The sequence below is a fragment of the Salvia splendens genome, unplaced genomic scaffold (assembly GCF_004379255.2).
Source record: "Salvia splendens isolate huo1 unplaced genomic scaffold, SspV2 ctg594, whole genome shotgun sequence".
Lineage (NCBI taxonomy): Eukaryota > Viridiplantae > Streptophyta > Magnoliopsida > Lamiales > Lamiaceae > Salvia > Salvia splendens.
Genome location: NW_024599255.1, coordinates 2,401 through 27,408, shown reverse-complemented (window position 1 = coordinate 27,408; position 25,008 = coordinate 2,401). Strand labels below are relative to the sequence as shown.

The 25,008-nt window shown below is 35.4% G+C and overlaps 1 protein-coding gene and 1 pseudogene across 1 annotated transcript; both read left to right on the top strand.

Annotated features, from left to right (window-relative positions):
* Nucleotides 1-2,834: 2,834 nt before the first annotated feature.
* LOC121790709 lies at nucleotides 2,835-5,603 on the top strand (annotated as a pseudogene).
* Nucleotides 5,604-14,694: 9,091 nt separating this feature from the next.
* LOC121790710 (gametogenetin-like) lies at nucleotides 14,695-24,408 on the top strand. Its single transcript, XM_042188851.1, has 5 exons — nucleotides 14,695-14,818; nucleotides 14,918-15,117; nucleotides 15,233-15,448; nucleotides 24,172-24,234; nucleotides 24,310-24,408. The coding sequence occupies exons 1-5, from the start codon at nucleotides 14,695-14,697 to the stop codon at nucleotides 24,406-24,408; spliced, it is 702 nt and encodes a 233-aa protein (XP_042044785.1).
* Nucleotides 24,409-25,008: the final 600 nt, after the last annotated feature.

Here is a 25,008-nt window from a genome sequence, read left to right as displayed (position 1 = left end):
CCCGTCTTGTAGCTAAAGGATACACTCAGACCTATGGGGTGGACTACTCTGAAACATTCTCACCAGTGGCAAAAATGAATACAGTTCGAGTGTTGCTCTCTATTGCAGCAAACAAAGACTGGCCCTTACACCAGTTTGATGTGACTAATGCATTCTTACATGGTGAACTCAAGAAGGAAGTTTACATGGAAGCTCCGCCTGGTTTCGAGGATGACTTTGAAGATGGAGAAGTCTGCCAATTGAAGAAAACATTGTATGGGTTAAAACAGTCTCCGAGAGCTTGGTTCGGGAGATTTACAGAAGCTATGAAAAAGTACGACTATCACCAAAGTAATGCAGATCACACTTTATTCTTGAAGAAGAGAGGGGATAAAATCACGTGCTTAATAATCTATGTCGATGATATGATCATCACAGGGGACGATGTTGAAGAAATAGAGCAACTTAAGAAGAATTTGGCGACGGAATTCGAAATGAAGGATTTGGGGGCACTCAAGTATTTTCTGGGAGTTGAAGTCCTAAGATCAAAGGAAGGGATCTTTATCAATCAGATAAAATACACTTTGGATCTTCTAGCAGAATCTGGCATGTTGGAATGTAGGCCTGCAGACACACCAATCGCCATAAACCATGGTCTCCAAATAACTGAGGGAGCCCAACTAGCCGACCGAGAGAGATATCAAAGGTTAGTAGGAAAATTAATCTACTTGTCACACACTAGACCAGATTATCGCATATGCAGTAAGTGTGATAAGTCAGTTCATGCACCGACCTCAAGACGACCACCTTGAAGCAGCATTAAGAGTTGTCCGATACCTCAAAGGAACCTTTGATCATGGAATTATGTTCAAGAAGAATGGACATTTGGAGATTCATGGTTATACAGATGCCGACTGGGCTGGAAACCCAATAGATAGAAATCCACTTCTGGGTACTTTACATTTGTTGGAGGAAACTTAGTCACTGGAAGAGCAAGAAACAGAAGGTCGTATCGTTGTCAAGCGCAGAGGCGGAATTCAGAGGAATTCGAAATGGTTTGACAGAGTTGCTATGGCTTAGAGGATTGATGGAAGAATTGAGTTTTCTATCACAAAAACCATGTCGATTGTTTTGTGATAATAAAGCCGCGATCAGCATTGCAGAAAATCCAGTCCAACATGATCGAACAAAACATGTTGAAGTAGACAGACACTTCATCAAAGAGAAAATCGAGGCAGAGATTGTTGATTTCCCATTTGTTCGATCCAAAGATCAGCTTGCAGATATTTTGACAAAAGCAGTTGGAGCAAAAGTTTTCTCAGAAGCTCTTACCAAGTTAAGTATCGGAAATCCCGTTACTTAACTTGAGGGGAGTGTTAGTTAATGAGCATCAAGAGTTCCAAGATAAGCTCAAGAGTTCCAATGAATAACATATAATGATTTAGGTTCCAATAGTAGTCTTGTTCCATGCACATTTATTGTTGTATCTCAAGAGTCCCCAACACCCCTATAAATACATGGGTGTTGGGTATCATATTCAATGAATCATACAACAATCTTTCTACAATTATCTTTTCTAACAACTTGGAAGTGAAGGATAGTCCAAAGATATCATCATATGCGGCGGAGAGAATATTAGCAGCATTGAAGTGGAGGCCGTTCTCTACAGTCACTCTGCCGTGCATGAGGCGGCTGTGGTGGCACGACCGTGTGTGTACTGGGTGAAACGCCATGTGCGTTCGTGAGCTTGAAGAAGCTAACGAGAAGCCATCAGAGAAGGAGATAAGGAATTCTGCAAGAAGAGGATGTCGCTTTTCATGGTGCCCAGGTTGGTGGTGTTCTTGCCGGAGCTGCCAAGACATCTACCGGAAAAGTCCAGAAATTTTTACTCCGAGATATGGCTAAACAAATCTGAATACGCTATTGTTACTTGGTTGTATTCCCCCAATTCACCATTAAATATCACACTTTTGACTAACACTTTGTTTTTAAAAAATATCTAATAGAAAATGAGTAAAAAAAAAAGTGATTGTGAATTATAGTTTTATATTTAACAATACTAATTTTATAAAATAAAAAAATGAATTTGTGGAATGTGAGATCCATAACAAAAATAATCTAAAGTAAGTGTGATAAATATTGACGGATGAGCTTAAAAGAAACTAGTGACAAGTAAAGCTAGACAAAAGAGAAAGTAATAATTTTGGAATTTGAAAAAGTTTATAAAGATTATGAAATAATATTGTAAAATAGTCATATACTATGTTTTACTCCCTCCGTCCCAGATAATTTGTCTCACTTTGACCGGACACGAGTTTTAAGAAATGAAATGTAAAAAAGTGAGTTGTAATAAAGTTATGTGGAATGTGGGTTCTATTTTTATATATTAGTTTTATAATAAAATATGGCATGGAATGATTAGTGGAATGTATGAATTAATGATTAATTAATTACTAACTAGTATTCACCAATCTGAATAATTTAGTGGCTATCGTTACTAGTAAATTAGTATAATTTTGAAATTTAAAGAGGTTATAAAGATATGACATAATATTGTGAAATAGCCAACTATTACTATGTTTTAGATTATAGGAAATTTTATTAGATGGAAAGCGTGATGAATGAAATATTACCATTCACTATTTTTGTTGACTAAAAGATTGAATCTTTCCAATATATATCTTGCTAATTAATCTACGATTCCTTGAAAAAATTCACCGAATTGGATTCAATGTAATTCTATAAAACTTCAAGGACCTCCTTGCAATTGTTACCATATACAAGGTCTTCTGGAATTCTCTCCTCGATGGTCTATATAAACTACACACAATGTATCAATCATAATCAATTATCTCTCTAAAATCCCTAAACGACTGTTCAACTTCATCAAAAACCCTAAAGCTCCTTTTTTTTTCTCCAGCAACCAGTTAATCAATGGCGATTCTCTCCGAATACGAAGAGCAAGATCACAAGAAGCCGTCGTCGTCTTCGGTGGCGAAGCCTTTTAGCGCTGCCCTCGACCCCTCTGATCCGTTGGGTTTTCTTGAAAAGGCGTTTGAGTTCGTCGCTAGGGAGAGCGATCTGTTCAAGAGCGATTCGCTGACGAGGGATGTCAATGCGGTGGTGAGGATGGAAGGATAAGTTGGAAGGGGAGGAGAGGAAAAAGAAGGAAGCAGAGAAGAAGGCTGCGGAGAGAAAGGCGGCGCCGGCCCCTGCCCCGGTGAAGAAGGAAGAGATTGTGAAGGTGAAAGAGGAGGCTGTGGTGAATAAGGAAGCACAAAGTAAACCTGAAGAAGAGGCTAAGGGGCCTCGTGGTATGCCTCATTGATCTTTATATCTTATTGAATTAGATGTAGTGTTTTATGGAATTATGAGTTTGGCGTTCATACTTCTGAGAATTCATTGGATTGAAAAAATATGTGCCTTATTTGCGTACTAAATTTTTTTTGCTGCTTTGTAGTATTGAAATTGAATCTTGTTTGTGGGTTGCATTATCCCTGTATCTAAATTCTAAAACAAGAAACTGGGATTTTTTTTCGTCTGAATCTTTATTTTCTATGAAGATGTTAAAAGAGACACTTTTAGTTGTTGGTGTATAGTACAATTCTGTACTGATCGCAGGGTCAGAAAGTATACTAATTGTGATGCGAGACAAGCTGAACTTTGGGTTCATTGGATCCATTGTATCTTGCTTTCTAAATCTAGAAAAAATATTGGGATGATTGCTGACTAGAGTTGTCAAGCATTTTAATAATGCCACATGTTTCAGTTTTTTAGCAAATTCAGTACACGATGTTTTAGTGTTACAATATGATGATGTGTACTCTTCTGTTTGGGTGCTTGAAATTTGAACTTTTTATTCCCTCTTTGCCACTTATGATATTCAGATGACTATATTGTTGTTGATTGAATATGTTTTAACTGGCAATCATCTCTAAGCAGCTCCTAACAAGTTGAATGGCCTTGATATGGATACGTACTCTTGGGGTCAGTCTCTACAAGAGGTTAACATTTATGTTCCTGTGCCATCTGGAACGAAATCAAGATTTATTGTGTGTGAAATCAAGAAGAAACATCTGAAAGTTGGGGTCAAAGGTCAGCCACCAGTCATTGATGTAAGTGTGTAAGACTCTTTCTTTGTCTTAATGCATCCACATGGGACCTCTGCTATTTCCATTGTATATGATACCTTTTGTTTTGGTCAGTGTAATATAAGTTCTCACTAAGTTATTTGTATCCGCAGGCTGAACTATTCAATTCTGTCAAGGTTGATGACTGTTTTTGGAGTTTAGGTACGTTTATTGCACTATGCAATTAGATATAAAATGTTGTTTTCATTTCGTTTTACTGCTTTTTAAGCCTTTTTCATTGAAACCATGTGTTATTGCTGAATTTATCATTCAAATGTTCAGAGGACCAAAAAACTGTCTCCATTCTCCTTACCAAACAAGACCACATGGAATGGTGGAAGTATTTGGCGAAGGGTGAGCCAGAAATTGATACTCAGAAGGTAGAACCAGAAAATAGCAAATTGGGTGATCTGGATCCGGAGACTCGTTCTACTGTGGAAAAAATGATGGTAAGACTCAAGCAATTCCCTTGATCCCTTTCTCCTGGTTCTTTGGTGTATGTAGTCGATGTTAAATCTAATTGCATTGTTGGTGCTTGCATCTGTCCAAAGGCCTATGTCTTTGCTTGATTAGTTATCTCTGCTCTGATATAATTTAAATTCTTCAGTCCATGGTACACTTATTTCACTCTGGCCTACTGATGAATAAGACTTCTTAGATGCAACCTTTTATGAAAAAGTATAGTACTACTAGTATGAATAAGAACAGAAAGAAAAGTAAGCAACTCTCAAGACTATTACTATAAAGCTAAAGCAGTTATTGCATTAAGTTTGAAAATTAAGACAATGAAATTGATGATGGAGATTGAGGAAGAACATCTTATTGGGGAAAGAGCATCCCTATGCTTCCTTTCAAATTAAATGGAGGGCAACTCTGTTTGTGGCACATGAGATCTCAAATCTCCTCTTGATTTTTCATAATTGCTGAATGCCTGTGGGGATCATTTTTTTGTTTGGTTTTTTTTGTTGTGTTTCCTTACTCCTCTCATTTGTCTGTCTAAGATCTCCTTAGAATGTGTGATTTGACTGTTTCCCATCCTGAAATTCCTTCTTCAGTTTGACCAACGTCAGAAGCAAATGGGCCTCCCAACAAGTGATGAGATGCAGAAGCAGGAGTTGTTGAAGAAGTTCATGGCTGAGGTGACCATTGTGTTGCAAGCCGGCCCTTGTGACTTTGTTTTGTTCTCTCGACCTTTTTACTAACTGAAAAATTGTTTATTTTGCAGCACCCAGAAATGGACTTCTCAAGGGCGAAGATCAACTAAGGATACAACTTAGAAGCATATAATGCCATTTTGTGAAACTTGCCTTTTGCTTTCCCCGGTTTTCATTCTGTTGAACTAATTTCTCAGACTAAGAATGGCCTTTCTCTAGTCGTATATATACTTTTTTTTTTGCAAGATTGGCTAAATCAGCGTCTCTTTTATAAATTGGAGATTTTGTTTAATTTTAGTGTGGTAGAGGGAGGCGTCGAGCTCTTCTATCGAATTTGAGTTTTTGCTACTATCAAGTGCCGTAGCATGAGTGCCAAGTGTTCCCATTAAAAGATTTGCATATGTTGCATCTATGAATATTATCAAAGAAAAAAATATTCTATAAAATATTTTACTAACTTTGGCACAGTGATTAAACAAAAAGGATTTGCATAGATTAGTACATTTTATTGTACTTATAATAACTAAACAAAAAATATATAAACAAAAAAATTAATGCAAATAATATTTCAATAGTATTAATCATTTTGAATAATACTATCTTCGCCTATCCTAGTGCTATTTTGAGATATTTAGAGTTAAATATTTTTTTGTTAGTTACGTATAATAAATGAATTGTCATATTTCATTAACTTATTTTACTATACTTTTAAAAGTAAGATTTATAAATTTTTATATTTTTTTATTTTACTTTTGTTGTACACTTTTAAACTTGTACTATCAAATTAAAATAAGACGTTTGGTCATAGATTGATAAAACACAAGATAATGAAGTAGTATATGGAATTTATGCACATTTATTTTTGTACAAAAATGACAAATAAAACTTAAGGAGTGTGGTCGAGTGGACTCATTCCTGAATAGATAATCGATCTCCTAACCATTTTATTAGATATAAAGCAGCCTTAAATCTTTGGATCAACTGTCCCACTTATTATTGGGGTTGCGGCCCGCCAGTGAATAGCTTGGTTAATTACCAAAACAAAAACGACAAACAAATTATCAATTTCAAGGTCCCTCTCCATAAAAAGTACTGTGGTGCCACCAAAATGTCCTCATGTAATAAAGATTTAAATATAAACTAACATGATAGTGATCGATCCTTTATCTCCACCACTGTTTCATCATACCTTCTACTTTTCTTGTTCCCCTTTTATTTCATTAATTTCCACACTAACTTCTTCACATCTTTTTCATTTTGGATTCCCATTTTTGAAAGATATTGTGCTATTTCTAACATTTACGGCTATAAATTGATGTGTGTGAAGAATGTGACTACCCTAAGAATTTCACTTGGGGTTATTATAAATAGTAGAGTAAATTAGATGGACCTCAATCATCCAAATTTAGATATTGAACACATTTGTGGACTCCTATATATGTCCATTAGAAATATAGAATATTAGTTAAACATATTTTTTGTTCATTTTTGGGACCTGAAATATAGGGTTAATAGTAATATCTATGGAACGAATAACGGTAATGGATTTATAATTTTTTTATCGACGTCTTATTTTCCATGTATAAAATTTGAGCTTGTGCAAGATGGTTAGGTTTAATTATTTTCTTCTTCCTTTACTTTACTAGTTGTAGTATACCAAGTTTTAAGAACTTTGTTTGTTATATTATTTTCCCCAGAAATTGGAGTTAATTGGTGCATGAATTAAATGGGAAAAGACAACCACTATTTTGTCCCGTTCCAATTATTATACAAATTGATAAATTGGGAGTGACATCTTATCTCGAGCAAAAGAGGACAAGAATTATTGTGAAATTCAGATGGAATGGTGATATCCCACGAGACAAAAGTGAGCTTAGAACCTTCCACTTTTCTGTCTTGGTCTCTTCAAAGTGAGTGAGTGAGAGTGAGTGTCATCATATCACACCATACTCTCTTATAAACAAAATTTATGGAGACAAATGCAATAAGTAAGGTATTCACCGTCTTCTAAAGACAGATGCAGTGTGCCAATCGTCGCAAGCAAAGGACGATAGACGAAAAACGAAAGTAAACAACAACCTCAACGATTTGGAGCGAAGTTGTCACACCGTGAGATCAACAATAGCTCTAAAAAGCCGAATTTAATAGAGTTTTCATGTTCTCATAAACCAACGATGAGATCGTTCTTTGCTACTTGACCCTTTCATACATAATCAAAGTGGAAAACCTCATTATTTCTCCACGATTGTGAGTGAGCGAGTGTCTGTGTGTTAATATTATTATTAGTAGTAAACACAGATTACTTTGTTATCTCTTCTACATTATTTATTTTTGGAATACTAGCATAAAGTATATATATTAATTAATTAGTCTCTGAAAAAATTATTCACTATGCACTCGAAACTCCAACAATGGGCTTTTGAATATTATGCATCGAAGTCGCTAGAAATAGAATGCAATGTGATATGTCACCCAATCATAATTATAAAAATTTAGTGCGGCATGGTATCGTAATAATGAAATGAGTAGTGATAAATTAACAAAATTTGTATAAACAAAATTGGATGTTTTAGGTATTTTACATTTATAATAAAGTTATGATAATTACTTAATTTAACGTATTACATAATTAGCCTTCAATGCTCATTTAGGAAAATTAAGTTTTCCGTAATCTATATTTACCCATTTATGAAGGATTTAGTAATCAGTTCCATAGAAACATACATTAATTGCATAATTTTTTCTACTAATAAAAAAGACTGCATCATTATGTATACGTAATTTTTAGTGTTAATCATCCAAATAAAAAATATTAGTATTTTGTATCTAATTTTTATTATTAAATAATAAATTTTAATTTACAAACGACTATATGCCTATATACATAATTTCTAAGTGTCATAATCCAACAATTTAATCATAGTCATTCACATCCAATTATTTTATTATTAAGTCATTTTTTAATTTCAAAATATGAATTAAATACATGCATATATACTTGATTTCTTTGTGCTAACATCAAACGAAATAATCATAGTCTTCACATCCAATTATTTTATTATTATAATTTTTAAAATTTCAAGTTATAAAAATGACTACATAATTATATACATAATTTCTTAGTGTTATTATCCAAGAAACACTACTAATATATTCGCATCTAGTTATTACTATTAATAAACAATTCTTAAATTTTAAGTTATAAAAACAACTACTTGCATGTATAATTAATTTCTTCATGTTATTACTAAAACTTTATTCATAGTCATTCATATCCAATTATTTATTATTGATAATTTATAAAAATGAGTACATGCATATATACTTAATTCTTTGTGTTACCATCAAACAAAATAATCATAGTCATTCACATCAAATTATTTTATTATTAAATAATTTTATAATTCTATGTTATAAAGATGAATACATGCATATATACTTAATTTTTTAGTGTTATATACAACGAAATAATAATATATTTCACATCCATTTCTTTTATTATTAAATAAATTCTAAATTATAAAAATGGTTCTTAGTGCTATTATCGAACAAAATAATTATAGTCGTTCACGTTGCATTTATTTTATTATAAATAATTTTTACAATTTCAAGTTACAACAAATAACTACTCCTACACATGATTAGACATCCACAACGTTGTTCCTATACCGTTCCTTAAACCACTATTTGAGGGCCTCACTGTACTTTTTACTCCATTCCTTAACTAAGGAACGGAACCTGCAACCCTCCGTTCCTTAACCGTTCCTTAAATTACTATTCATTCAATTTCATTTTTTTATTTTCCAACCCAATTCAATTTAAATAAACACACTTTATTAAAAAACACCAACATTAAAAAAAATTAAACTTTTAGAAAAATAAAAAGCACACAATTAAAATCCTAAAAAAATAAAAAGCACACAATTAAAATTCTAAAAAAATAAAAGTACACAATTTTAATAATTTCATCCGCCAAAATTTCCCAAATGTGCTCAATTAGATCCTGTTGGAGTTGGGTGTGGGCACTAGAGTCGCGTGTCCTTGCACGAATAGATAATCGTTCTTGTATAGACGGATGCACTCCACTTCGAGGCGGACTACTTGCGGTTGAGCTTCCGGGGATTCGTCGTCGAACCAATTTCCCGCCTCGGGTCCTTCGTCTTGGACAATCATGTTGTGCAAGATTATGCACGTATACATGATGTCGACCATGTTTTCCATGAACCACGTACGAGCCGGGGCTTTGATGATATTGAAGCGCGCTTGGAGAACCCCGAACGCCCTCTCCACATCCTTGCGAGCAGCCTCCTGCTTCTGCGCAAAAAGAGCCTGCTTTGGGTTCGCAGACCCACTGCATGTCTTCACGAAGGTAGGCCACTTCGGGTAGATGCCATCGGCGAGATAGTACCCCATTTTATAAAGCCGGTTGTTGGCGACGAAGTTGATGGCCAGCGCTTTACCATCCAAAACTTCGGTCAAGAGGTCGGACTGGTGGAGCACGTTTACGTCGTTGTTCGACCCGGGGACCCCGAAGTACGCGTGCCAGATCCAAAGGCGGTATTCGGCAACGGCCTCAAGTATAACGGTTGGGTGGGTGCCTTTGTGGCCGCTCGTGTAGGACCCCTTCCACGCCACCGGCAATTCTTCCATTGCCAGTGCATGCAATCGACGCTGCCGAGCATCCCGGGGAATCCGTGCACTGTTTCGTGAATGTCGAGCAAGAACTGACAATCGGTCGTGCTTGGCCTCCAGAGAAATTCGTCGGTGAAGGCTTCCCGGACGCCTTTGCAGAATTTGAGCAAGCACATTCGCCCAGTGCTGTCTCCGATGTGGAGGTATTCGTCGAACATGTCGCCGTTTCTCCAGTCGCAAGCTGGCGGATTGCTGCAGTACATTTCTGCAGGGTCGTGTGGCTGGGACGGCCGACCGCGTCGTACCCTTCCTGGAAGAACTCTTCCCGGGCTGCCAAAGTATTCGCGATGTGGAGAAATAAAGGTTTCCCCATGCGGAAACGGCGACGGAAGTACGTATCTCCCCAAACCGGGTTATCGCAGAAGTAGTCGCGTACTAACCTTGCAGCGGCTTCCCTCCCGGTTACGATGGATGTACGTACGGGAGCGTCGTTGGGGCGGCGCGGCTTCTTCGGCCTCCCGTCGTCGATCTTCTTCAAGTGATTGTTGTAATATTTGACGCATTTGTTCAAAAGGATCCATTAGTTTGATTAAATTTGGAAGAAGGAAAGCAGGGTTGATTTGAGATGAAAATAGGGTGGAAATAGAGAGAAATAGATGTGTGTTTGTGATTGAAATGAGTATGAAATAGGAGTATTTATAGAGTAAATAATAAATAAAAAATAAAAAAAAAATAAAATACAAAACGGATATAAAAAACGGTCACATTACCGTTGCAAAAAAAAAAATTTATTAAATTCGATTTTTTTTAAAAAAATTGAATTATTGCGTCACCGGGACGAAGCCCACTCGCGGGGCAGCGAGTGGCTTCACGCGTCGAATGGGAGGCCGCCACGTCGCCTCAGCGCGTGGCGGAACGTTTCGTTCCGCGTTCCTCCGGAACGGAACGTGCACGGTATGGGAACGGCATGGAACGGAATGGCGACGGAACGAGGCCTGCAACGCGTGCCGCGCGAACCGTTCCGCCGGAACGGCATAGGAACCGCAACGGCACAGCGTTGCGGGTGCCCTTATACACTTAGGACGTGTTTGATAAGTTAGTAATATCAAGATAGGGAATTATATATGAACATTTTTAATTGTTTGATATCATAGTTAAGCTTAACTTAAAGCCCAATATAAGACAAGGGCACTCTCCAATCTTACCAAAATTATAACTTTAACCAAGTTTATGTAACCCACCAATTTGTCAAGTTAAGCCATGTTATTTAATATACTATACAAATTTAGATAATTTCTTTTCTATCAAACAATAACGAAAAAATATATTATCTTTGCATATCTTGATAGGAAGCCCGTATTTCTTATCTTGTTTTAAATATCTTCTCATATCTCATCTTTCTTATCAAACGGGTCTTTAATTTCTTATTGTTATCATCCAACAAAATAATAATAGTATTTCATAACAAATTACTTCATTGTTAAATAACATTTAAATTTCTAAGTTATAAAAACATATAGACTTAATTTCTTAATGTTATTATCCAATAATTTAATCATAGTCATTCAATTTTGGATTATTTTACTATTAAATAACTTCTAAATTTTAAATTATAAAAATTACTACCTGCATATAAATACTTAATTTCTTAGTGTTAGCATCAAACGAAATAATCATAGTCATTCACATCCAATTATTTATTGTTAAATAAATTTTAAAATTCCAGGTTATAAAACGACTACATGCATATGTACTTACTTTCTCAGTGTTATCATCAAACAAACTAATCATAGTTGTTCACATTAATTTTTTCATCATTAAATAATTTTAAAATTCCAAGTTATAAAAACGACTACATGGATATATACTTACTTTCTTAATGTTATCATCAAATAAAATAATCACAGTCATTCACATCAATCGAAATAATCATAGTTATTCATATACATTTATCTTATTATTAAATGGTTTTTTAAATTTTAAATAATCATAATCATTCACATTTAATTATTTTATTACTGTAAAATTCTAAATTGTAAGTTAAATAATTTTTAAAATTTTAAATAATCATAGCTATTCCATATTCGCATCAAATAATATATTTTTTGTAAACATAAATTTATATAATAATTTAATTTAAAATTATAAAATAATTATATTTCAAATCTATTTTGAATGGTTTAAGTACAATTTAAAAAATAAGAAGTAATTGCACCTTAAGATATAATTACATGTAGATGGAATAAAATGACTAGGAAAAACTATTAGATTCAGCACTATTAAAATCGGCTACCAAAATTTATTAGTATACTTCAATTTATGATATTTTTCTAAATAAATGGCACCATTTTGTTGCATTGGTTATTCATATTTATTCTGTTTCCATATATAATCATGTAATTTGGTAGGGAGTTAACAAATATAACAAAAAAGGTAATCAAAGTAAAGGAATAAGTAATTTAATAAGAAAATCGATTTAACATTTAAGGGTATTTTGTAGGTACAATTTTTGTTAGTTTATCTTTATTCTAATCATAGAACTATTGTCGGCTAGAATTGAAAATTTAGTTTCGACACAACTAACAAATAAACACATAGGTGTTGAAATGTTCTCAGAGTAACGTCACGTCAATCCTTTTTCTCATTAATAATGCAGCTGAAATTAATGAATGAATAACGTCACGTCAATCCTTTTTCTCATTAGAGCACCCGCAACGCGGGCCGCCCGCGTTCCGCGTTTCGTGCTGGCGGAACGGAACCGGCGCGCGACGCGTTGCGGAGGTGCGTTCCGTCTCCGTGTCGTGCCCATGCCGTCGCGGTGCCGTCGCCGCGAGAAGCAGCACGGCTTGTGTCGCACGCGCTTCGGCAACGTGGCTCGCCCTGCGTCGTGCGTGACGCCCACTCGCATGCCTGCGAGTGGGCGTCGTCACGCTGACGCAATAAATTCATTTTTTTAAAAAAAATGATTTTTTTAAAAAAAAATTATTTATAAAAATTGTTTTTTATATTTAAAAATAATTTTTACAAATAAATAAATACTAGAAATTCGTATTAGCCCATATATATTTGATGGCTTGCGAATTTATGAAACTCATTCTTGGTTGTCTATCTTTTATAGAGACATCCTTGAATGTTTCATGTTCCATGTCTCTCTTTTATAGAGACATCCTTGAATGTTTCATGTTCCACTTTTAATGTGGGACAAACTCATTCTTGGTTGTCTCTTCTCTATTTTATAGAGACATCCTTGAATGTTTTATGTTCCACTTTCGATGTGGGACAAACTCATTCTTGGTTATCTCTATTTTATAGAGACATCCTTGAATGTTTTATGTTCCACTTTCGATGTGGGACAAACTCATTCTTGGTTATCTCTATTTTATAGAGACATCCTTGAATGTTTTATGTTCCACTTTCGATGTGAAACAAACTCATTCTTGGTTGTCTCTATTTTATAGAGACATCCTTGAATGTTTTATGTTCCACTTTCGATGTGGGACAAACTTATTCTTGGTTGTCTCTATAAAATTGTATTTTAAATTATGTCATTTTTTATTTTTTTTAGGATTTTAATTATGTCTTTTTCTATTTTTTTGAATTTTAAGTTGTAATGTTATTTTAATTTTAATGAAGTGTGTTTGTTTTAATTGAATTGGGTTGGAAATAAAATAAAAAATGAAATTGAATGAATAGTAATTTAAGGAACGGATAAGAAACGGAGGGTTTGCAGGTTTCGTTCCTTAGTTAAGGATTGGAGTAAAAAAGTACAGTGGGGCCCGCAAATAGTAGTTTAAGGAACGGTTTAGGAACGATGGGAACAGCGTTGTGGATGGTCTTAGAGTGTCACTTGACAGACGTCCCCAATAGCCTCGCCCCTTTTTTTTTCAAAGTAACAATTTTTGTATTCGCGCCTAAAAAAAGGTTTCCGCCATTATAGGCGGACACTTCCAATAGCCCCGAAATATTATAATCAATTTTCATTTTAATTTTTTCCTTTAGTTTTAAAATCATCATAATTTAAATAATTATAAAATGAGATAATTGGGACTGAATATTTGTTGTATTGGAAACGGTAAAATTATACAACGGACATTTAAAACAAAATACAAATAAAAATGCCGCCACCGTCTAATCAGTGGCGGAGTCGGATTCCTCCTCTTCTTCTCCGTCTCCCTCGCTGCCGCCAGCCGCCCCTTCCCCAGGAGCCTTATCAGTCAAGCGTAGACGGCGCTGCATCCGACGTATGAGTTTCATATATATATCCTTGATAAACGGGTCGGTTGCGGCCTCGTATTTGCTGCAGACTTCATGCAGTTGTTGCATCAACTGCACATCTAGGTTCTCCCACAAGACCTCGCTGGCAACAGCGACCTGGGCGGCGGTATATGGGCGGGCTGCGGGGTGCGCGATCCAGACGCGACCGACGATCGGCGGGAGGAAATTCCAGCTTCTCTAGCGCGTCAGATAGAGGCCTGTTGTCCCGGAGGGGTGCGCGCCTAGAGTGTGTAGCGGAGGGCTCTTCTGCTTGCTCGTCGTTCAAGTCTAATGATTGCGAGCCACTGCCGCTGCTGTAGTCCCCGACAATGTTGTGTCTAGTACGCTTCGGCCCAGGAGCTCCAGCCTGCTCTTGCGCACAGATGGCCTTGAATTTCGGACAGTGCTCGAGAACTGGATACTCCTCCCACATTGTGAACTTGGGCCAACCCTCCGTGTTGTTTAGCCCATGGACAATGTCTTCATGTCGGCTTCGCTTCGGCCACTCTCAGCATTGAGCAGGTTGTTCTGGTATATGCCGAGAAATGCTTGGTGGCCGGCAGAATCCTAGACCACTTTTTACGGAGCTGTTCTCCGTCATGCGGTCTGGCTCCTGGGGGTTTGAACTCGTTGTATGCCAACAGGACGAGCTTCCACAAGCTCCCCTCGGTCTGATCGGTGCCCACTATGGGGTCCGATGTGACGACATCCCACGCCCTCGCCACAGCAATGGACTCCGCTTTGGTGTAGTGGACACCCCGTTTGTAGACGGCATCTGGCGTCGCTGCCTCGCTGCCCTCGCCGCCGCCACTGCGACGCGGCTGCCCGAGCCGCCGCCGCTGCCACCGCGACTGTCTCTTCCGCCGCCGCCACCGCCCCTGCCACCGCGACTGTCTCTTCCGCCGCCGCCACCGCCACTGCTTCCACCCGCCGTATCAAGTACGCCGGAACTGAGTAGACCCATCATGGTATCCAGTGCGTCTTGATCTGCTTCGGTATAAGGAGATTGACTGGATTGGAAAATGGTCTCCGGACGCGGCTGGTTAAGCGCATCGAGGTTGGGTCTGTAATCTCCAAACGCAGAGCGACTCAGATTCCGCTGAAAAGGTTGGAGCGTGGGAGAAGATCTCCACGGCTGAGATGGAGGAGAAATTGGACTCGATGCCCACGGCGGGGGAGATTGACTCCAACTCCACGGCTAGGACGGAGAGCCGCCATATCCCGACGGCTGTGAAGGATAGCCACCATATCCCGACAGCTGTGAAGGATTGCCGCCATATCCCGATTCTTGCGAGCCAGGTGATTCGTCGTCTCCACCATGCATTTTTAGAGAGTGAAAGTGTAGATAGTGAATTAATGGAGAGTGTGTGAAAAGGGTGTAAAATGGGTAGTGGAGGAGTGGTATTTATAGGGTTAATTTTCGGAAAAAAAAAAAAGTAAAAAATCGGAAGGGGGCGCCCGGCGCGCCTATCGCCGCGCACTATAGGCCGGCACGCATATCGCCGCGCACTATAGGCCGGCGCGCCTATAGGCGCGGCGATGGCGACCGGCGCGTCTTGCCCATTTCTCGCCGAATGCCCATCCGCCCCGTTTTTTTCGTCCGCCGCGGGGCGGACGTCCCACGCACTATAGGCCGCCCCGCCGTCGCCCCCGCCGGGGTATAGCCGCACCGGTATTATAGTGGATACTCTTAGAGTGTCCACTATAAGGCAGACACTTCCAATAGCCGACCCATTTTTTGTCCACAACCTCAGTTTATTTGTCCGCGCCCACAAAAAAAAGTTGCCCGCCCCTATAGGTGGACACTTCCAATAGCCCCATTTTTTTCCTTTTATTTTAATTCAATTATAATTAAAATTATTGGACTATACGTAATTAGAAAAAAAGGCTATAAGTGAAGAAATTAAAATTACACACTAAATTTTCGTCGTATTAAAGTACTGAAAAAATTATACAACGAAAATTTAATCTATTGAAAATCACAATGGTGTTCACACTGCGCCGGCGAGTAATCGCACGAGGGGATGCGGCCTCAGCCACTTCCGCCGCGCGCCGCATCCTCCTCGTCGGCCTGGTGCTGCACCTCTTGAATCAGGGAATTCCACGCGTCGTTCACAAATCGTCCATGTCAATCCACAAATTTTAGTGAGAGAAAATATGAGTGAAGAGTTGGGATGGTGTGAAAATAATGAAGGAATTGGTGTATTTATAGGTAATTAAATTGAATTAAAAAAACAAAAAAATTCCTCCGCCCCCGAACCGCCGCGCCTCGCACCGCCCCACTATAGGCCAGCCCGCCTATCGCCTCGGACTGTCGGTCCGGAGCGTCCTCGCACAAAACTCGCCGGAGGGCCTTCCACTCCAAAAATGGCGTCCGCCTCGGGACAGTCGGTCCCTCCACTATAGCAAGGTGGGGCGGCCGACGCGCCGCCCCTATAATGGACACCTTATATATGGCGGTCGAAGTACTAAGTAGCACTATTAAAATGTTCATGTACTTTAAAAAATTAATTAGTCGTAGTAATTCATAATTTGTAAAAAAGAAAGAATGAATAAGAAACAAAATATACATGATTTATTAAATATAAATTCATAGTGCATGGAATGATGGAGAAAGATACTTCTGCTTTATTCTTAAACATATTCGAGTATTTGGTTGCAAGAAAATAAGAACTAACTAAAGGGTGAGTTATATTGCTACCTCACCCTAAATTGCTAACTATACATAAATAATAGATATTGAATCATGAAATCAAGGGACAAGATTAATCATCCCTAAGTATCAATACAATACATAAAAATATCGATTAGGGGTATTAATGTCAATTGACCAAAAGTTAGTTATGATTAACTTTCAAAAAATATCCAAAACTTTAAATGATTATAATTATCTCAATTTAAATTATTTTGTACACAACTTATATCAATTTAAAGATAATTTTATTAGGATTCTAACGAGATCTCACTTGCATATGTTCCGATGTCAAAATTTGAAAAAAAAATCTCTAATTTTCATATTTTTCAAAAGCAGCATAATGTTAATGTAGCTATGTCAATATAATACATATTTAATGTCAATGCTAAATTGTGTTGACATATTCAATGAATAGTATTGATATGTTTAATACGCTATATTGACGCTTTGATCCAAAACCTAATTTTGATAATGTTCCTATCTTTTTAAATTTAAATAATAATAAAACGAATTTACACATGGTGATTTATAGACTGTTAAGGGTGCACTCCCCTTAAAGTCTCCGACGGGACGAGAGGTCGACGGCGGTTGATAACGTGGACGTCACGGGCTTGCCCCGGGATCAAATCCAAAGAACTAGGGTTGCAGAAAATAAAAGAGACGAAAAAGATATGAAAATATGTTATTTCTTGATATCTCAATTCATAACACAACTCCCTTTTATATTTTAAGGACCCTAGTGATTCGACTCTCTTTTGCGATCCGGGAAAGAATCACCAAGAAAACACGGAAATGAGCTTAATGGGCTCGACTCAAATATTCTATTTAAATGTCTAAATAATGTCTTGGAAGATAAATGACAGAAAAAGCAATAAAATAGTTAACCGAAAACACGATTAATATGACACAAAATCGCCATACTTCTTTGGCCGCTTTCCTTGACGTCGAGGTCGTCTGTTTGTCTTCCTCTCAATTGCCACCGACTCCTCTTCCTCGACGGTCTCAAATACCTGCGGCTCATGCTCTATCTTCTGCACTTCTGCCTCGGATGGCTCTTCTTCCTCCCTTACATGTTCCACCACTCTCGTTGATGAAGGTGAACTCGTATCATAGACCACTAGATCTCTACAAATCTTATGGTTCTAAATTAGTTATAGTTAGCAATTAAAGGTTGAGTTAGCAATTGATCACTCCCTCTAAGTAAAGACTAATTAAAAGTCTCATTTTCCAAAAATTTTAAAAAGAAATAAAAATAAAGACCTTTAGTCCAATTATTTACTTATATATCCATGCAAAACAAAATTTCTGGAATTGGATCCTCTCCATTACTAATTGGCTTGATGTTGATGTCTGTATAAGAAAATTCTCAGCCATGAGTAATTCGAATTAATTAAAATATATAAATATTCTCAACGTTGACATTGTACAAATTCAACCCCAAATTCTCCAATGCACTCAGCTTTTTCGATGCCCTAATTTTGGATTCCAAAACACCTATTTTTGCGGCGTTACTTACCTCTTTTTCACGTAAGAATCTACTGCACTCGTATTTACATTTGTCGCGCATTTAATATTTGTAATGTTACTATTGTCTAACTAAAAAATGGAATTTATGAGATTGAACATACTCCCTCCGTCCGCCATTAGGAGTCTCATTTGAATTCGGCACAGATTTTTAGAAATGTAAAAGAAAGTGAGTGTGAAAAGATAGTGGAATATGAGGTCAATTTTTATATATTAGTTTTATAATAGAATGTGAGTGGAATGAGTTAGTGGAAAGTGATGTGTACCAACCATTTATAGTAAAAGTGAACCGAGACTCCTAATGGTGGACAAACTAAAATGGTAAACCGGGACTCCTAATGACGGAGGGAGTAATAAATAAGTCATGGTTTAAGAATGAGAGTTAACCCTAATATATCACAAAAGGTAGGAATGGAGCTAATGGTACAATAATAAATAAGTCGTTATGATGGTTGAAGAATGAAAGTGAATCATAATCAAAAGTAGGGATGAAGCTACTGCATAGTGGGTTCAGCGGCAACTTCAAATGTCAAATGAAGTTTCGAACTATCGGTGACGGGGTCGTGCTATCCCGGCCACACCTAAATCCATCATTGATTATTCGTAAAATTATTGGGTTCAATTTTTTCCAGCGTGCAAATATTTTCTAACACACATTGCTATTTACTACATGTGTAATTGTATTGCTATATACTCCTCTCCGGTTAGAAATCAATTTGGCTGAATTAATGTTTAGCAAATAAGTGTATCATATTTATTATACGCTATTTTTAAAGTTAGTTTCACATATGTGACTATGTCATTCTCAATCAATTTTCCAAACGCCTCAAAAACAAAAGTTTACAATCGAAACCAGCTGTTTTTCATTATATAGTCTCTCTTTCACGGTTTCACGTCTCTCACCTTTCTTTCCTTCTTTTTTTTTTCTTTCTTTCTTCTTAGTATTTTGTTATTCGAGTTTTCAGAGACTTCTTATATTTTGAATTAAGGAAAGAGTAATTTTTCTTTTCCACATTATTCTCTCTCTTACTTTATCATTCATCCACTTTAACTATTTATAGTCTTTTATATAAAATTATTTTTTAATAAATCTTGTCAGCTGTATAATTTAGCCACACAAAAAACTAAGGGAAATGCTATGTAGCCACATTATGGCTGGCCATAAAATGGCATTTTAGTAAATTTAGATAGTATGACTATTAATGTTTCAAATAAGTCATTTATTGCTCAAATAATTTTACACTATTACCCTTTTACTTAATTCTAGTTGTTTTTTATTTCATTTCTCTAATCCAAATTTTACACTTTTATACGTATTTCTTTTATTAGATTCATTCATTTTTTTAATTTTATGTTTTCAATAATTTATTTTTACACTATTTTTTAATTTAAGATTAAAATTTTGTCCTTTTAAAAATATTTTCCTATTATACCAAGTTGGAATCAATAAAGTTTTGTATTCGTTATGAAATAAATTTATTTTGAACTAATTTGATACTTGCTCTATAGTTTAGTGATCATTTATAATATTAACCCATGATTATTAATATAAATAAGTATATTGATCAAAGCTCAATTTTACTTATTTGTAATATACAACATTTAGAGTACTTTAAGTAAATATGAAAAATAAAGTATTACCACGATGCGTTGGTATTATAAATATAAGAAAGAATTAAATTAATTATCATGTAACCTTAATAAATATTAATTTTTATTTATATAAATTTCTTGCAACATGAGTTAACTAATGATCAATTGTATAAATTCTAGTCTCTTCATATTTATATTTCATAACTAAGGGTATAATTGTACAAATAAAATTGATACTTTTTAGAAGTATTGATTTCAATGAAATGACATTAAATACACTATCTTTTATTATTTTTTAATTTTTATGGCTGGCCATAATGTGGCCATTTAGCACTACTCAAAAACTAAATATTTCTATGTTCGCCGATATTATATTTTGATTTCCGTAATGTGTGAATTTTAAGTTTTAAGTACATTGTCACACATACCGACATCGTGGGTATATAGTGTATACTACTCCATTTATTGTCCTCCTTTTTGGTTTCCAAATATTATTTGATTGAGCATTTAATTTTGAATTTATTATATTAGCATGTGCTAGAGTAGTATATATATATATATTATGGCCGGCATAAATTGTTTCTAGCATTTGCTAGTATACTATTTTAGTACTATTATTTTATTCATAAAACTATTGAGTATGTTCTCGTTATGGCTAACAATTTGAGTAATATTATGACCAAAAATTGCATAATTGTAGAAGAGAAGTGAGAAGACAATAAATTATTGTCAATAAACCAAAGGCGGGCTGCTTAATCTATTTTAATTTTGAGCAATAGTTGACCTAAGAGGTTTTGAGTAATTTAGCTCCCTTTGTGGAATCATTTCACTAGTGGATTATACTATAGTTTACATGGAGGAAGATTATAAATACTGCTGCTACTTTGAAAGATGCTCATTATTCGGATCAACGACCAAAGTGATTAGTTGGTTTCTACGTTTCTACTTTCCTTTTCCTTTTCCATTTTTAAAGCTAAACTCAAATAAATAAAAGGCAATCGTGAACATATAAAGTCCTATGCAATTAAAAAGGAAACAATATAATTGAGGGGCCATGGAAAAGAAACAATATTAATTGGTTTCTAACAGTTGTTTTATACTACCACATTGTGATAGGATAAGATAAGATAGGATGAGACTGCAGTCTACAACCAATTAGAGTATGTAGTGGCAATATGATTAAGTAGTAGATTATAGCCTCCTATCAATTAACAGCTACATGTGAATGTGATAATACTAAAATAATTGTAAGTGTTACTATCATGGAAACTTCGTAGTCAACATCAACTATAAATCTTTTCATGGTTTGAATGTTTACCTACTTTCAGAAAATATCTGCCGAGATTTCATTTACAAAAACCAGAGTAATAGTATATAAATACTAGCTATCTAAGAAATGGGGCTTAAGTTTAGGGATAGGGAAAAATACCGAAATGCCGAAATATCGGTCTTATCGTATCGAAAAGTATCGAATTTTCAGTATACCGTGTTTTTCGGAACGCTATGATACCTTACTGAAATATTTCGGTAAGGTAAATGTATGAATTTTTATATATCGCGGTATACCGCGGCATACCAAAATTCGGTATATACCGTAATTTAAGGTATATACAGTAAAATATGAATATAATAATATATAAAGTATTTTATATATTTTTAAATTATAAAGTTTATTGTGAAATATAATATAATATGAATAAAATATACTTAGTATTTAATATCCCGTATATTATTTAAATTACTATAAAATATAAATAGTATTCTAAAAACTCAAATATTCAATTTTCATTGATATTGAAAGTAAGGTATACCACAAAAGTATGGTATACCGAACTTTGGTACGGTATACCGAAAATGAGGTACGATATCGATATGAAAATTCTCCATACTGAAAATAAGGTATACCGAAGTTAGGTATACTGAAAATTTTGGTAAGATAAAGGTATGATTTTTCGCATACCGAATTTACGGTAAGGTATACGGTATGGTGGTTTCGGTAAGGTTTACCGTACCTACCACCCCTACTTAAGTTGGTTGATTTCATGAATCAAAAATGTTGTCTTTTATTACTAATGCAAAATTAGTAAAATAAGATAGAGTCATTGGAAAAAATTGTTATTACGTGTGAAAAATGAATTTTACTACTACATTATTAAATAGTTAAACTTATCATAAACAGATATGGCATGAACTAATTTTGTTAAATGGATAAAACTAGAAAAACATTGCTATTATTTGTGAAAAGTTTCTCACAATCAGTTTTTATTTATTTATGAAAAATTTCTCTCAATTTATTACCATTATACATCTACTAGTACTACTATATATTTATAACTTGAGGAATGATATGCTACATACCTTATGTGAGCACCACTCTCGTTTGACGCACATTTAGTGTTGTTCGTTTCGATTTATATATTTAATCTAATTCTAACACATTATAAAATATTAAGTATATAACACATTACTTCAATAACTTTTTCATTTATGTATCTTTACATAAGATTATTTTTTTAAAAGAGGGATATATAATGAGGGCATTTGTTATTTTATATCTTCGTAAAATGTATGTTTTGAAATCATTGTTTATAACGAAAAAATTATAAATAAAATCGATATGGAACCATGTGAGTGTTGATTAACCAGAGAAGCCAAATCAAAAAAGTTGCATTGTACTTGTACTTGGTTTAAAATGGCCCACCACCTCCATCAAAAATCATTTTTGTCTTGTTTTTATGAGATCATTCATTGCACATTATCAAAGTCATATTACTTTCCAACTTATTTTTAGTAATATTATCACAATTTCACACGGTGATACAAATTCATTATTTTGGCCAACAAATTTCCATTTTAAAGGGTAAAGTTAAATTGTTGTACACTTGAAGTGTCTAAATTATTTATGGTAAGTAACAATTCGAGTGTGATTTTAGCTGGCTTGTGTCCTTGGCACATGTCTAAACCATAGCTACTTCAGTGTATGATCGTTTATCAAATTTTATTGGAGTCAATAATATAACTACTAGTATCATTTCAATTACTACTAAAGAAAGTCTAATATTGCGGATGCAAATTGCGTTTCCAGTTGATTTCTTGAAAAACGTCACCTAATTTTTTCCTTCTTATTTTGTCCAAATATGATACTTTTACATGCATTGAACAACAATATGTTACAAAAATGAAATTGGATGCCTTTGAGCTATGATTCGGAAGAAGGGTGAAATAGTAACATTTAAAATTACTTTCTATCTGTAGTCACTTATTGTACATTCTCTAATTAAGACTAATGTATAATAAATATAATTGGAGTCCTTTCTACAAGTATAATGCAGGACACAAGCCTAGGTCCCCTCAAAATATAAAGGGCTAATTAATTGCCGATTTAAATTTTAAACCATTTTTGAAAATATAATTTATCAATTATATGATTTCAGCACTCATAATTTTCCCAACAAGTGATATCTGATATTCTACCATATTTCAATACATATAATCGATTTACTATAGCGAAATTCGTTTACATGATGAATGTCACACGACAAGTGTTACAATTGCAAAAAATTAAGGTTGTGTAGCTCATTACTATTAATTCTAATTGTGATCCAGATTGTGTTAATCCAATAATTAATCCAAATATTTAAATTTATACACGGTCAAAGACTCTAACATAGTAGTATATAGATAATGAGTGTCTGATTCTGAATGATATAATACGAACACATTTCATGGTATTTTAGGTACAGTACAATGTTAGATCTGAATGATATAATTTGGCTTCATTAATGTGTTTTAAAACCCTATTTAATTTGTTGTCGTCATTCAGTTGTCACTTTCATATTTTGTCATCTTAAAAATAGGAAAAAGCACTCCATCAAGTTGAGAAAATGTGCAACTCTTCATTTGCAATCCTGTTTCCATTGAAGCTAATTGCAATTATTGAGCCTCACCTTGTCAAAAATCAATTCACAATTCCAAACAACATTTTTTTTAGTAAAATTAATTAACTAATGGCTAATTCAAGTCTTCAAGTTGCGCAATGTTTGATAATGAGTGTAATTAAAATTTATACTCGTGGCTCATCTTGCTCATTACCAATCAGATCACCGGCCTCTTTTATTGAATCATTGCAGTTTTAACTCAACAACTCATTCAAGACCTTTTCGATTCATTAGAGCATGAATGTATCATGCTCAATATAATGAGTTTGTAGGTGCCTCTTGATTCGCAATCAGGGTTTATGGACTCCATTAAAGCTTTCACGGAAAAAATCCAAGTATGGAATAAAGAGGTTTTTGGCAACATATTCCGTCAGAAAAAAGAGACTTCTCTCTAGACTTGCTGGGTGCAGAAGATCTTGGAGTTTCGTGGATCACATATACTTTTGGCTCTAGAGGCAGAGTTGGAACGAGATTTGGACTTGGTGCTACAACAAGAGGAGTCCTTATGACACCAGAAATCCCAGAGTGATTGGATTTAGTTAGGAGATCGCAATACGTCCTTCTTTCATATGCGAACAATCCGACGGCTTAAGAAAAGTAGAATTGAAATGTTACAGAATGGTTTTCGGTGAGTGGATGAGTGAGCCAAGCTTGCTTCAGAGGATAGCTATTTCCTTTTATGAAGGTCTTTATCGAGAAGATGAGTACATAGACCTCTTTATTCTCACAAAGACTATTTTCCAGTGGTTGATTCTAGAATTGTTGAAGTCATTGGTCAACCATTTAATCATGCTGAGATCAAGAAAGCTTTATTTACTACGAAACCTTGGAAAGCACCGGGAGTGGATGGGATTCAAGCAGGTTTCTATCAACGACATTGGGATGTGGTGGGAGAAGATATATGTGCTGAGGTCCTTGGCATTCTGACGGGAATAGGACCATGCTTTGCTTAATTCCTAAGGTAGATGCGCCTAAGAACATGGCACAATTTCGTCCTATAGCTTTGTGCAGCGTGATCTATAAGCTGGTTACAAAAGCTATTGCAAACAGATTAAAGCAGCAAATGCCTCTTATTATTGGACCCACCCAATCTAGCTTTGTGGTTGGTA

Excerpts from the sequence above, each read along its gene's own strand:
- LOC121790710 (XM_042188851.1), top strand. The coding sequence starts at position 14,695 with ATGCTTGGTGGCCGGCAGAATCCTAGACCACTTTTTACGGAGCTGTTC. Across the intron at positions 14,819-14,917 it reads GCTTCCACAAGCTCCCCTCG|ACGGCATCTGGCGTCGCTGC; the intron begins GTCTGATCGGTG and ends CCCCGTTTGTAG. Across the intron at positions 15,449-24,171 it reads TCCCGATTCTTGCGAGCCAG|GTGCCTCTTGATTCGCAATC; the intron begins GTGATTCGTCGT and ends ATGAGTTTGTAG.